General features: G+C 38.9%; 3 protein-coding genes across 4 annotated transcripts in view; 2 read left to right on the top strand and 1 right to left on the bottom strand.

Annotated features, from left to right (window-relative positions):
• The window catches only part of errfi1a (ERBB receptor feedback inhibitor 1a), a 42,092-nt gene extending 33,950 nt beyond the window's left edge, over window positions 1–8,142 (bottom strand). Inside the window, exons 1-2 of the mRNA XM_067586961.1 lie at window positions 8,058–8,142; window positions 5,950–6,241 (exon numbers count right to left, since the gene is read on the bottom strand). Of these exons, the coding sequence (XP_067443062.1) occupies window positions 5,950–6,077 (128 nt within the window). The 5' untranslated portion in view covers window positions 6,078–6,241; window positions 8,058–8,142. The remainder of the gene's footprint in view (window positions 1–5,949; window positions 6,242–8,057) is intronic.
• tas1r3 (taste receptor, type 1, member 3) lies at window positions 209–5,961 on the top strand. Its single transcript, XM_067586960.1, has 6 exons — window positions 209–3,134; window positions 3,282–3,582; window positions 3,948–4,304; window positions 4,420–4,836; window positions 4,938–5,141; window positions 5,344–5,961. Exons 1-6 carry the CDS (start codon window positions 2,932–2,934, stop codon window positions 5,518–5,520), a joined length of 1,659 nt encoding a protein of 552 aa, XP_067443061.1. The 5' UTR covers window positions 209–2,931; the 3' UTR covers window positions 5,521–5,961.
• A 35-nt stretch (window positions 8,143–8,177) lies between the features above and the next one.
• Window positions 8,178–14,821, top strand: odad1 (outer dynein arm docking complex subunit 1). Of its 2 annotated transcripts, none has more exons than XM_067586958.1 (15): window positions 8,178–8,273; window positions 8,616–8,704; window positions 8,812–8,911; window positions 9,003–9,192; window positions 9,309–9,434; window positions 9,579–9,692; window positions 9,810–9,877; window positions 9,962–10,149; window positions 11,390–11,524; window positions 11,737–11,819; window positions 13,195–13,363; window positions 13,447–13,610; window positions 13,721–13,824; window positions 13,927–14,017; window positions 14,106–14,821. In XM_067586958.1, exons 2-15 carry the CDS (start codon window positions 8,638–8,640, stop codon window positions 14,208–14,210), a joined length of 1,704 nt encoding a protein of 567 aa, XP_067443059.1. In that variant the 5' UTR covers window positions 8,178–8,273; window positions 8,616–8,637; the 3' UTR covers window positions 14,211–14,821. The 2 variants fall into 2 exon arrangements, with proteins under 2 accessions (XP_067443059.1, XP_067443060.1); XM_067586959.1 differs by having other exon boundaries at window positions 8,179–8,273; window positions 8,815–8,911.
• Window positions 14,822–15,120: the final 299 nt, after the last annotated feature.

Consider the following 15,120-nt stretch of genomic DNA (forward strand, 5'->3'; position numbering starts at 1 on the left):
TAAAGTTAAATAAAAAAGTACACAATAATCTGCAAACTCTCATGATGATGCAGTTCTTCTAACATGGCACACCGAGGCTGTAAATGCAAATTATTCAAAGCTACAGAAACAAGTGTTAACAAACTCCTGTTTCATAATCTGTTGAGGATAAGTTACAGAGAATCCAGCCATTGAACAAACATCTGTCCATCTCTAGATAAGAACATCTGCTAAATGCCCTGAATGTAAATACAGAAGACATGTTGAATGAATTGCTTGGTGTATCAATTGCTGCATGTCTTACATCTAACTAGGTGTGTCAAACTCGTCAGTATGAAAGCAAACTTCAGTGTCAACTTCAAGGGCTCACTCCCACTCAGTCAAGTTTAACAAACAGGGAAAAAATCCAAGGGCATCCGGTGGATTGGTGGAAAATGGCAACCAAGGAACACAGAGTCAGACTGCGACAGGATCATGACAATCAAACACAACTGCTCAGGAACTAGACTGACAAAACCAAACTCTTCCTTATAGTATAATACTATGATTAAGTTTCTCTTTCATATTTGTTTTTGCCTCCGGACTCTCGTGCTGTCAGCAAAGCTCTGACTTTTAAACTGGTCATCTATACTGTAGGTATAGACCGGGCTGCAGTTAAGTAGTTCACCTGAATGGTTCTGTAACATTTCTAACCTGTGACCTTAAGCATGACAACATCAGGGGTAGATAACATGTACTAAAAAATGATTAACCTACTTTTTCCTAATATTTCCCTCCCTATTGCATTTCTTAGTGATGTAATATACAGTAAAGGTCTGTGCCAATCAAATGCTGCTTCCAGGTAATCACTGACACTTTTTTAACATATTTAACTTATTCAGCCTTCCAGACTTGTTCATGACAAGTCTGCCTTGTTCAGTAGATTCCACTTAAATTTGAAAAGATGACATTTGAGCCAACCCATTGGGAGTATTCTAGTTTATTAAAAAAAAAAAAAAAAAAGATCTTATTTCCCTGACAAACCAGTGGTTTGGTGATTAGCTCTGTCACAGCAAGAAGGGCTGTGCTTTAACTGATTTCCAGCTAGTGTTTTCATGTTTCTCTGAAATGTACAACTTCCGACAATAAAGACTTTATCTATGCAGTTCAAAGTCTTTTACTAGATAATAAAACAAACAAAAAAGCTACTTGTTTTCAAAATTCTGTGACCAAAGAACTCTGAAATCGAGTGGCCTGGACCTGCGTTAGCAAGACAACAGTGACAGTTATGAACAAAAAACTTCATCAGAAAGAAAGAAAATTTAAAAGAGTAAATGTCTACTTTAGGTTTATGTAAATATCTTGGGAGGAAATATGTCAATTTGCTTGTATGGATGAACAACATTGCATGTAAATGTTCATGCAAAACCAAAACTGAGGTGAATGCAAAACATGATGACAAATAATGAAAACATGCCATAAAACATACATTTAAACATGTATGTTATACTAACATGACCTACATCAGAGTTAATACTTATTACTGATTTTCATAACAGCAGACTGGCTGCAGTAACTGGAATAATGCAGCATAAATGTTCACTAAAATGGCACAATAAGACACCAACAAAAACTAATATTTGCAAAGTGATAATCATGAGGTTCGGCTGTGATAACAACCCAGTTGGCCAAAAGGAATTTACTGCATGTGCTCATCTCCTGACAGATAGTTACACCAAAGAGAATCAAACGGCAAACCACAAGCAAATGTCAGGAAAATGCTCCGGAAAGATGAACACCACCTGCACAACACACACACACACACACACACACACACACACACACACACACACACACACACACACACAAGGCACAAAGTGACTCTTTCCCTCTTACATGCAATATCTTAATGTGAAAACAACTATCAATTAGTACAATGAATACCAGAATTACTGCTTTTACAAATAATAGTGAAAATACTGTCAATATCTTCATCATTATGAAGGCGACGATTGTGTACACACGGTGAAATACTTTGTGAGTTTTTGTTTATTAAGTCTCAAATGACCACCATGGAAGTACGCATTCTATGTGTTGTATTTTGTATCATTATTATCAAGTGGGTTTATTTTCTATCTTATATTATGTGTGTGCTGAGGTCAGTGATTGATAGGTCTGAGAAAAAAGACTGTGGTGTGTGTTTTTAACCCCCACAGCACCACCAAGGGTGTTTTTTTATGGGGCAGTTTCAGGATGTGCCCAACACAGATGAGACCCACAGTGAGGTTAAACCTGTGGGAAGACATTCTGGGGTAAGTTGAAGGAGGCTTATTTTGGTTAATCAAGACTGGTGGTGAGTCTGTGTCCATTGGGAAAAGGGAGTTTCCGTTATGCTCATGGCTTAAGAGACCTAGGCGCCGATTTACAGATTGTGTACACATGGTGAAGTACCTTAATGGTTTTCGCTTTCCCAAATGACCACCACTGAGGTACGCATTCTATGTACTGTATTTTCACTTTATTTTATCTTATGTTCAGTAATATTATCAAGTGGGTTTTATTTTACATCTTATGTACATTCACAAGTTTTTATGTTCATTTTGTCTTTTTTTTGATATGAAGCACTTGGTGCATGTAATTTCTTTTGTTGTAAAGCACTTTGAGCTGCAGTTTTTTGTATGAAAGTTGCTATACAAATAAAGTTATTATTATTATTATAAAAGGAAAACTACTGTATTTCATGTCCATGGGTACCACAAATGTTAATGTAGGTGAATATTATAAGGACCATTTCACATAATTTGTAGTTACTTTGAAGTGCAATTTCAGGTGAATAGGGAAGGGAGGGGCCAAGTGCGGCAACTATCTTTGAGGCTTACAGATGAGTTTGCATACAAAAACATTTCAGGATGTACTGACACATATGCATGCTGCTATCATCTCACTAGCCTCAGTCTGTAGCTCGTATGCAACATGGCTGCACCTTTCCGTGTGCTGGTTCTGTACTGGGCGTTTAGACTGAGCTGCGGTGTGAGTCCGCCTGAATGGTTCCAGAATATTTCCACCAGCCTCTTCAATTTATCTGGAGACATTATGCTCGGAGGGCTCTTTCCCATCAACCTGTTGACCAGCAACCTCAGCCTGAGGAGTGAGCCTAACAACATGAACTGTGAAAGGTACCGGGTAATGAAAAACAGTTGTTTCCCCTTTCTAGCAAAATAACAATCTATTATGTCTGTCAGTATATGAAATTATGCATCACTACGTATGCTTAACTTGACTAACAAGGCTTTTAATTCTTTTTTCTACCTGAACTCCTACAGTTTAAATAAGCGTGGACTGGGCCTTGCTCTTGTGATGAAATATGCAGTGGATGAGATCAACGGAAACCAAATGTTGCTCCCTGGCATCAAGTTGGGTTATGAAATCTATGACACATGCAGACAATCTGCTGTCATTGTGAAGCCTACTATCTCTTTCCTCACTGAAAAATATAGCAGAGTGCTATCTGTGGAGTGCAATTATACTGACTATGAGACCAGCATGGCAGCTGTTATTGGTCCTGAAACCTCAGAAATGGTGTCCGTCATAGGAAAACTCCTGGGATTCTTTCTGATACCACAGGTTTGGTTACAAATATGTCTAGTCATATGTCATCATGTATCTTCTTCCTGAGCTGGTTTAACTTTTCCTCAAGAATATTCCTAATGCTCAAAGTAAATCCTAAAAGTAAAATATTTGCTTCAACAGTGTCCCATGAGTCTTAAATTGTTAGCAAAAAATATTTTCAATCATTAAATTGCTTTTTTTGTGTTTTTGAAAAAATAATTACTTAAAAAACAATCACCCACTTGCAACGCAGTTTAAACAGCTTCCTCAGTAAATGTGCATTAAACCTTGTGTTTCAATAATGGGCAGGGCTGGATAATATTAATATAGTAAAATGTCTTTTTTTCAAATGTGGTATGATATGACTCTTCTCACTTCAGATTAGCTTTGGTGCCACCAGTGACAAATTCAGTGACAAGCTTCTCTACCCATCATTCTTCCGCACGGTGCCCAGTGACAAATATCAAGTGAAGGCCATGGCGCTTCTGCTGAAGGAGTTTCAATGGAACTGGGTGGCAGTGGTGGGCAGTGAGGAGGAGTTTGGGCAACACGGTGTGCAGGAATTCTCCAAAATAGCACAGAATATGTCTATCTGTGTGGCCTATCAGGGGCTGATTCCAGTATACACAGACCCTGAACCAGTGGTCAAAACCATCATCGACAATATCAACAAAACGAAGGTTGGAGCAGTAGTGGTCTTTTCTCTCCCAGAGCCTGCAGTGGTTTTTTTTAAAGAGGTTAGTAAAGAATAATTATTATGTGGGACATCCCTTTAGACAATCAATATATGATAATACAATATATGTGGACAAATTATATTCAGTTCTGCACAAATCATTCAATCTATTCCAGGTTATCAGGAGTAATACAACTGCTGTGTGGATTGCCAGCACAAGCTGGTCCATCCATAATGAACTGACTTCCCTCCCCAATATCCAAAACATTGGTACCGTCATTGGATTCACTGAAAATACAACGCATCTGGATCTGTTCACTGCCTACATGAAGGAGCTCTTCACCAAAATGAGTAAAGAGAGGGTGAAGATATCCCCTCTAGCATCAAAGTCCAGCATCCCAGACAACCCCTGCCCACAATGCTGGAGCTTGTCACCTGCTAACATTAGCTTGGTAGAAGATCCCTCAGTGCAGGCCTCAGCTTTCAGTGTGTATGCTGCCATCTACAGTGTGGCACACGCATTGCACAACATGTTGGGATGTGATTCAAATGCCTGTATGTGGGGAGCTGAAACCAAAATCTATCCCTGGAAGGTGAATGTCTTTGTCTTTTATGTGGGTGGCTGCAGACAATTTTGAATTATTTTTCATTTTTACCAATCTTGTTAAACAATGAATAAAATCTTCTTTTGCAGCTGCTGGAGGTTTTAAAGAATACTTCTATGGACATAAATGGCAGACATGTAAAGTTTGACAAAAATGGCAACCCAAACATAGGATACAGTGTGATTGAGTGGGTCTGGAATAGCTCGGATGTAAACTTCATGGATGTTGGAAGCTTTTATAATGAACTGTCCATCAACATGTCCCTCTTAAAGTGGCACACTGATAACACAGAGGTAATTTAAGAAACACATTAGAAAATGTATATAAACATTTATATACGCACGAGAAAACCTCTGATGATTAAATTCCACAAAACCACAATCCAGTCTGGGTTCCTGAAGCACTGTGGGTTTGGTTTTTTTTGTTTTTTGGGCTTATACATTTTTTAAGTATACAAATCCCTTTACAATAATTGTAATGCCACAACTGTTGCAGATCCCTAATTCCACCTGTTCAGCAAAATGTGGGACGGGCCAGGTGCTCAGAGTGAAAGGCTTCCATTCCTGCTGTTTTGATTGTATTGACTGTAAGCCAGGCACTTTCCAGGCTAATGAGGGTAATGTGGTTGTCCATACATCTCTCAAATACTTGACCTTCATTGGATTAGTTTGACATTTTGGGAAATAAGCCAATTCGCTTTCATAATGCAAATTACATGAGAAGATTGATTCCAATCTCATGTTTGTACAGTACATATGAAGCTAAAACTAGCAGCTACTTAGCTTAGTTCAGCAATAGCATAAAGACTGGAAATGGGGGGAACAGCTAGCCTGCTGTCCAAAGGTAGCAATGTCCGCCTACCAGCACCTCTAAAGCTCAAAATCAATGAATTATGTGAATTTCCCAAAATATCAAACACTTCCATTAATGAGGAAGAAATCAAATCATGCATCACACATAATCATGGTTTGAGTTAGATTTTTAGTGTTAATGAAACCAAACCTCATATTGTGCTTTCTGACTCATAGAGGATATCCAGTGTTCCAAGTGCCCTGACCGCCAGTGGTCCCTGACCCGCAGCACTAATTGCACTGCACCCACCTTTGACTTCTTGTCCTGGGACACGCCTGAGGCCCTGGTAATGACACTGGCTGGGGTGCTGCTCCTGGTATGTCAGGGGTCAGTGGGTGTTGTGTTCCTGAGGCACCGGGGGACCCCGTTGGTAACATCCTCGGGGGGAACTCTGACTTTTGTGGCTCTACTCAGCTTGATGGGAGCCTGCCTCAGTCTGCTGCTCTTCCTGGGGAAGCCAGGGGACGTGGTGTGTCGTCTTCAGCTTCCCCTCATCTCCATTTTCCAAACAGTCGCACTCTCCATTATCACGTTGATCTCACTGCAGGTGAGGAATGAGAGTTAAAATGCACTGAATAGTAGAACGAAGTAAAGAGGACACATTGTCATCATGCTGCAAACCCCTCTTTTCACACAGATACTCTACGTGACCGAGTTCCCAAAGAAGGCCGCCTCTCAACTGCATATACTAAGAGGTCCTGTGAGCTGGCTGTTTGTGATAACCTGCTGTGCTGTGCAGGCTGGTTTCTGTGGCTGGTTTGTTCATCAAGGGCCCTCACTGTCTGAACATGTGGCAAATATGACAATAGACTTTGTGAGGGCCTTCCTCTCATGTCCAGTATTACCCTCCATCGGATATGCTTTGATGCAAGGGTTCAATACTATAATGGCCCTTATATCATTCATGTGCACCTTCATGGCAGTGAAACCACTTCATCAATATAACCTCGCCAGGGACATCACCTTTTCCTCCCTGATCTACTGTGTAATTTGGGTGACCTTTATTCCAATCTACATAGGCTTGACTGAAAAGACAAGGTCTATTGTCCACATTTCTTTCAGCCTGGCAAGCAACTTGGGACTGGTAGCAGCTTACTACTTCCCAAAATGCTACCTGCTGTTGAGAAAACCTGAGCTCAATACCTCAGAGCACTTCTGTACCTTCCTAGAGGGAGTCCCACCAACACCATCTCAGGAAGAGCCCCAGACACAGCCAGAGGCAGCGCAATAAACAGAGAAAAACAAATCTGTAAATATAAATTGTAAAGTTTACATCTGCATGCTTTGTATGATTATGGTTACCTTCATTATGATTGTATACATTACTGTAGTTATAATTGTAGCAGTGATATATTTAGTAGCTGCTACCCCATATATTTTGGCTTATGTGACATTTACAGTACATATCCTAATGAATATGTGGGATTGAATTAATTTAAGCCTATATGTCACAAAACATACTGTACATAAGGCTATAATAAGTTGAAAGATGTTGTCATATGAATCTGTAACCATGCAAAATGCAAGACACATATTGCTCATGTACAGTATAGATAGGCCTACAGTAGCATAAATTTTGTATAATTTCATTATAATAAATAGTCTGCAAAGAGCTGATTCTTGAAGTTGATTTTGAAATAGAAAATTATTTTTCAACCAAATTCTCTGGTTGATAGTGTTAACACTTGCATAACTTGTATAACAATAAAGGTTCAATGAAACAGTGTAAGATTTTTTCTTTGAATTTTCTCCATCTCTGCTTTCAACAAGGCACTGATGACTCTCATTTGGAAAAACAATTCGTTTTGGGAGAAATATTTGGACCCTTTAATAAATAAAAGTAGTAAAAACACTAAGTATCTAAGTATTGCAAGTAAAAGTGTTGCATTCAGAATGTTTTTGAAATATAAGTACATAAGTATTATCAGCAAAACGTATCTGCTGTAGCATCAAAAGTATAAGTACTTATGCCGAATGAATATTACACTGTGGAGCTAATTTTAATGTATCCTGTCGAGTAGCTGGTTCAATGTATGAGTAAATGCGATAATGTAATATTTAATATGATAAATATGCACATTTTATAAGTTTTGCACCTTAAACCATGCAAATATACTAGTTATATAGTCGTCAGATAAAGGTAGTGGAGTAAAAAGTGCAATATTTTCCTCTGAAAAGTATCTAATCGCGTAACGTAGGCATAAAATGAGTTGACGTTATTAGCTACTTTAACATTAGCAGGTGCCTAAAAAATACTCTAATAAGTACTTCAAATTTGTTCCAGGCTACTTATGAACATGAACTACTTTGTTACTTTCCTCTACCAAAATACACAATTAGAATAAAATATTCCTTACTGTGAAACTCTCAGTTTTTTCACACTAGACGTTATTTTCTTGACTTTTCGTTGTCCCAACGGCCTCGTATCACCACCGTTTCACTTTACCACCACATCGATACGTCACTGCAGGGACAGGAAGTCTCACTGCGCTTAGCAACGGTTGCTAACAACTCAGGCTGCTGTGTGAACCTGAGAGGAGTCACTGGGTTTTAACTTGCAAAACTTTCAGCTGGTGAGATGAAATCCAAATATTAACTGCCCAACTGTAGAAAAGCTTGCATAAGAGCTAGAAGAACTGTAGCTACTGTTTTTTGTTTGTTTGTTTTAGTGTTTTTGTTTGTTTAGCTTGGTGTGTGTCATGGTGGGCAACTTAAAGCTAGTTATTTTGTACCTTTAGTTGATGCCTTGGTTTTAGCTTACTGACTAGTCAACAAGATGGGGTGTATTGATGCCAAATCAGATTTAAATATTTAAGTTTGGTTAAACCTAATGGTCAGAAGATATTGCAATTTCCACTAGTAAGGTACAAATTCAATATTTTCTGTAAACATCTTAATTTAATTTATATTTTCAGCCCACTAAAGCTCAGTGTGATAATGCCTCGAGGTAGATCTGCCAGAAGTGCCCATTCAGACAGCAGCGAGATGGATATTGATGGCACAGGTAATATTGGTTATGCTGCGATTATTGGTAGGATTAGGTGTTGATGTTCTCTCATTTTTTTTTAACAGTAGCAAAGTTTAAATAATGTACATATGATGTTCTTTAAGCAGAATCAGAGATAGCCAAACTGCAGAGACAGTTCAGGATCATGGAAGGAGACCGGCAGGCCTACAACATTCAGGCTCGGGAGCAGATTCGCAAACAACAGTAAATGAGAACTACACCTACATTACATTGTCAACATTGTGTGTGTGTGTTTCTGTTCATCTGACTGGCCGTTTGTGTGTTGTGGATGAAGGCAGGAGATACAGAAGCTGCTGAGGGAGCAAGAGGAGCTGCAGCAAAACCTTGGTGCATGTCAAAGCTTGTCCCGTCAACAGCAAGACAGTGAGGACACCCAGAGTCTTAATGCTCTATTGGAGCAGAGAGACATGCTAGAAGAGGAGTTGGAGAAAGAGAAGCAGTGTCAACAAGAACTAAAGAAAGAGGTTAATGAAGTTCTTTGCACTCTCTATGGTACTAATTTTGGTTTCACCTCATGTTTATTGATATTGAAGGTCATGAAACCACAGTTTATGTCTTGTGTCTTCTGTAATGTGGGCAGATCTCAAACATAGAGATGAAGCTGGCAGAGCTGAGAAAAGGGGAGGTCAACACTAGTGACACGCAAAGATCTGAAGTACAGCGGACTCAGAAGGCCATACGCACCTGGGAATACAAACTAGATAGAGTGAGTAACAAAAGATTTATAAATATTATCTTGGTAGATTGTTGAGAGCAGCGTTTTTGTCCAGTTAATAGTACACATTTTCACAAGTCCATATCTTTAGATGGTATTAGAAAATGTTTAAGTTTATGTCAATGTCCTCTTCAGGCCTTGACCCGCTTCAATGAGCAGTTGACCAAAAACAGCCACCTGAGAGAGGAGTTGCAGACTCTTCATATTGAACGTGTCCGTTTCCAGCAACTACACAACAGGCTCGATAAGGTCAGAGTCACACCCATAGATGATTCAGAGTTCAAGGGAAAAAAAAGACTTTTTTTGTTTAACTTTTTTGCTTTAAAACTCTGCAAATGTCTCTGCACCGATTCTTGTGTGTTGTAGGAACTTCGAGAAGTCCGCAAGAAGATCGGGGAAATTATCAATCTGTCTACTGCTGCTTACGATGCCAGGTGACATTTGAGATAGTTGTGTAATGTACAGTAGAACAAATCTGCATGATATGCAACTCATATTTCTAATCTTTTGTGCATAAGGGTGGAGGCTCAGTCCAAGATGACCATGATGAGAGAGAAGGCAGTGAAGGACCTTGCCCAGTATAACGCTGAGATGAAAGAACTGGAAAGGGTTATTGCACATGAGTGTAGCCTGAAAGATTTCATGACCACCAAGTGCAGTGAGAGGTCCAGTCAGGATGACGGCCAGGAGATGGGACACAGACAATGTAAGACACAGCCATTGTAATCTAGCTAACTTGCTGTTTTGACATAATAATAATTATAATTATGACAAAAGTATTAGTGATGCTATCAATGGTGATAATAATACTGACAACTTATTTAATATTCAACCCCACTAATTTTCAGAGTAAGCTATGTGAATGTCCAGGCCCAGTCTCCTACAATATATCCTATGACTACAAACTTAAAGGAAGAACCCCATCCGGTTTACATGTAGTGCAAATCCATATATGAGATGACTGAGACGATTGAAAAACCTTCTGCAGCCATATTGAGAATTGTTTTAGGGAATTATGTTGTATGTTCTGCTTCTGAACTGAATGTTGGACAATCACAAAAGTACAGATCTTGTTTAATCTGTTTGTCATTCACTATCCGTCTCAATTTGTATATTGGCAAATACAAATAGTATTGACTAGTTTAACTTGCAGTAAGTTAAATGCTCAAATGATACCTCCTGTGTTCTTGGATGTATCACTAACATACATTTTAAAATGTATTCTTTGTATTCCTCCTCAGTCAAGAAAAATATGAACAAATTCTTCTTTACAGTATTACAACCGCCTGCTAAAAGGTTTTTAAATGACTGGATTTAAAATATGCACATTGCTGAACGCAAAAAGACAAAAACACACATCATCATCATAGCATCATAGCTATTGAATAGCAAATAATAGGCAAAAAAAACCCATTTGTAGCAACATAAACACAGTTCAACTGACCAGCCTAGCTAACAATTATTTAGGATGATACCACAGAAACAGTAAGGCTGAGGCCAGAGTAAATGTTGCATAACCACAGCTTAAATCAATAAAATGTAAAAGTAGAAGAGGAAAAAACATTGTTAACATTGCTATTTCCTTCAAAACCAACTCCAAGAGTGTGGCAGTACAGTCAGTCTTTCCAGTGAGTCCTCGAACACTGTAAGTGATCTTTTTCACAGTGTTTGTTAACTTGTTTAAGCCACTAGTAGAAGCACTGTTGCAAAAGAAAAAAAATATATTGAATTAACTCTGGAACATCTACAGTATAAGACTGTGATACATAGATTTGGCATTGTTGATTAAAGTTTGTCAAATATGGGCAGTTAGACCAAGGAGGAATATGTGAATAATAAACATGGTTATGATGATAACGATGAAAGTGTGGACGATATTGGTGACGGTATCTATTATACAGCCCTGATGACATTGATATGATGGTAGTGTTTCTTGTATGTCGCAGTGTCAGAACTGAGGGAGCAGAGGAGGACAGACTCAGGGGAAGAGTCACTGGACGCTTTGGAGGAGGTGTTTGAGAGGATTCAGACTGTGACAGGGGAGGACAACCTGGACATGCTGGTCACCAGGTTCATCCAGGGTAGGTCTCCCCAATAAATCCTGAGTCTCACAGCCATACACAAAGACAATGCAATACTTTTTGGGGATATACTTTATATACCTTTTCTCTAGCTTTGGAGAGACATTACAGCTACATGAAAGTAAGGTAACATTTTGATCGTGAGAATGATCAGTCTCAGGTCTGAGGATTTGAATGTGTCTCACTGGTGTATTTTTTGTTGCACTGTATAGTTGAAGACCGGAACTTTGCACTCTTCAATTTTGTAAATGAGCAAAACAACGAGGCTGAGGCACTGAGGGATCAAATAAGCCAGGTGAGTATGTTTTCTCAAATCCATGGAAACACTCATCTTTAATTTTTTCCTTTATTAACTTTGAAAAAAACATTGCATTCAATGTTCAATTCAAACATTTGCCTATAGTCCAACAGTAGAATACACTTAATTCTTTGCTCACAACAGGGAAACAGTAAATGAGGGAGGGGTCATTATATCACTGTGTAGCACTGTGAACGCGCATCAGTGCCACACTTGAAAGCTCTCGATGCAGTTAGCATAGTAGTGAATGTGCTCCTTCATCTCTCCCCTCTCAGCTTCACAGGTTATCAATCTGTGTGATGGAGGCACCGGTATTTTGGTGTGTTGCTGTTTAGCTAATGTTTCATGTGTGTTTCTGTGATAATACTCTGACTAAATGAACTCTGAGCCCATTAGCTTATGTTATGTAACGTAATCTACAGTTTTTGATAAGGTGACCTGGCGGACAGCAGGGCATCAGACAGATGAGATTACAGCCCAGGTGTTGATTTCATCATGGCAGAGATTGCTTCATTCATAATTATGATGCTTTATTTTCTAATGAACAAATTAGTTGTTTAAAGTTTTTCTAAAAGTTTCTGATAGCCATGAAATGTATGCCTTTTGTTTTATAGCTAAGGGTTAATGTATAGTCTACAAATGCAGAATTAATAATCAGAGGAGGTTTGTAAACATTTCATTTGAATACGTGATATTCCCATAATATTAGGTATTAGTAGCAATGTCAATCATTGTCAAGCAGCCTCCAGATCAAAATAAAAGGAAGAGTGAAGGAATGAAGACTACAGATTTTGTTAACAATATTTATTTATCCTAAGTTCAGTATTTTCAAGGGACACTTTGCTTGCAACTATTTTTTAATTTGCCAGGATTAGCATTTAAATTTGATTCGCCATGAGCCCTGTGAAGTATGCCTATAATCATCTTTGGATACTATTTGGAGACCAACAGCACATTTGGAAACATTTCGATCAGTCAGTATTCTCTGAAGTGTGTGCTTTCATTTGGTAGAGGCATTTCTTCATCAAAGGTCATACGATGTAGACATGTTGCCATAGGCTTTAATAGAACTGGCACCCAAGTCTGGCACCAAGCAGATCTAAGACCGTTGATATTATGACGTAATGAAACTTCCTTCTTTTATAGTTTCCTTGGTTCACAAAGATTACAAGCAACCAACATTAAGAACTTCAAAGGCCAGGGTCATATAACCCTTACTATTATTAAATTAATGGGAATTAAATGAAAGCTAAGGAGATAGAGGTGATTTTTAATTTTGCAGTAAGAAGAAATGTAAGATTAAATGTGAAGAAGGTTTGTGAGCTCATGTCTTTTATATGTTTTCACTGAACACAAATTTGTGAATAAACAGATCCAAGGAGAGATGGAGCAGTTTCATGTGGAAGGTTTGCAACAGGAGCGAGATCATCGCTCTTTGCTGAGAGACATTGATGAGCGACAAAACAAAACCAAGTCCCAAGCTGAGGACTATGAAAACCAAGCCAGCATCATAAGCAAAGTCCTGGACCAGATTAAAACAGGTTTTGGGTGTAACTTTTTTTTTTCTTAAATACATTCAGATGCAGTTTGGTAGTCCTGACTGTTTGTTTCTCCCTTCTCTCAGGAGTGAACAGCATCTTCTCTAAGATGGAGTGTGACCGTTCAGTGATAGAGGATATGCTAGGCTCCTCTTCAGGGATCAGTGAGAACAACATCATGTCCTATCTGGGTCTGGTGGAACAGAAGACCAATGAGCTGCTCACCATACAAGCTTTCCTCAATTCTAAAGTAACTTGTCAACCTGTGGCTCTGCCCTGCCCTCTCTGACATACTGTGTATGCAGTACTTTCACTTCTGATCGATAATATAATGTCTATCTGTCTATCTAACTATTACAGGATCTGGAAAAGGACTACAATCCAAAAGATCTGGCCAAATTCCTTCTGGGTCAAAATCCAGAAATGCTTCAGGAGAATATTAGCATCCAACCTGCAGTCAATAGGTCAGCCTTTTATCTGCTAATTTTGATTTGACATTTTTGATTAAACCTAAACATTTAAACACATGGGGTTGATGAGTGTGTCTCTGTGTTTGGATCTCTCAGTGTGGAGTATGACGCAGAAGAGTCTCCTGTCACTGATGAAGAAGAACGTCCACTTTCACAGGGGGAACTTCGCAAAAAAATTATGAAAGGGGTCAGTGTAAGAAAAAGAAAAGGTGGCTATTTGTACAGTTTTTTTTAGTGTGCTACACTTCAACCGATTTTCTTCATATGATTTATAGGTTCTGTTAAAAGAGAGTTCAGTCCGGCAGGCGGCAAACAAAGCATCAAAGACCAGTCAGCAGTTCGGCAGCAGGCAGCTCTCCCTGGAAGAGGCAGCAATCTAACACATTGATCCGATCAGCGAAGTAAAGTGGAAATATTAAACATTGGATCCTCGTCGGCTGCCATCATCTGCAAATGAAGGGCCTGCTTTCAGTGTTAACTGTCATAAAGATCAATGGAGGCCATGACTGCTGATGGAAACAACTTGACTGGCCAGCCTGAAATGTTGCATCTTGCACGCAAATATTTAAAGCTCAATTATGTTTTGTGTATATTACCTTTTATGATGAATCATTGGCCTGGTCTCTTATAATCCTGGTGTGATTTGTTTAGTGGGAACTAATTAGGTTTGGGGCTATAATGATGCCTTTTCAGACTCTGGTAACCAGCTGTCCTTTTGATGTGTGACTAGCCATCTGGTTTTGACTATACAATCTGGTTTTAGTACAGCCCACCCTCACTGGCAGCGTTTCATTACATGATACTTGCTGCTATGCTCAAACAAAAAGGTTGGGGGCAGCAGAACCTTTTGTAATTCTAATTGACATGCTGAGACCTTGGTTCTCTGTTTCCAAAAAGGAGGTGAGGAGCTTTTGGCGCTTCACTATAAGCACTGAATATGAACACACAGTGTCAATATTTAAATAAACTGTCCTCTATGACCTTTCCATTATATCAGTTCTCTATAATCCTCATGCACACCACAAATCAGTACTCTTTCAGACATCAGTTTATGCTCACTGCTTATATTATTTTCATGTCTACCAGTAATATCAGGGTCATCTGTATCCTTTTTGTAAAACAGTCATTGTGGTTTGTAGTGCACGAGGATGAAAAAAAACTTTACTTTGATGTTCAGGAGTTTCAAATGTCATCTTATCCAAACATCCTGGAGTGAGTCTGTGTTGGGGCAAAAATGGCATTCACTGCTGCAGAGAGCAACTTCCTCTTTTCAAAAGAGAAAATCAGGAT

The sequence above is a fragment of the Thunnus thynnus genome, chromosome 4, assembly GCF_963924715.1.
Source record: "Thunnus thynnus chromosome 4, fThuThy2.1, whole genome shotgun sequence".
NCBI lineage: Eukaryota > Metazoa > Chordata > Actinopteri > Scombriformes > Scombridae > Thunnus > Thunnus thynnus.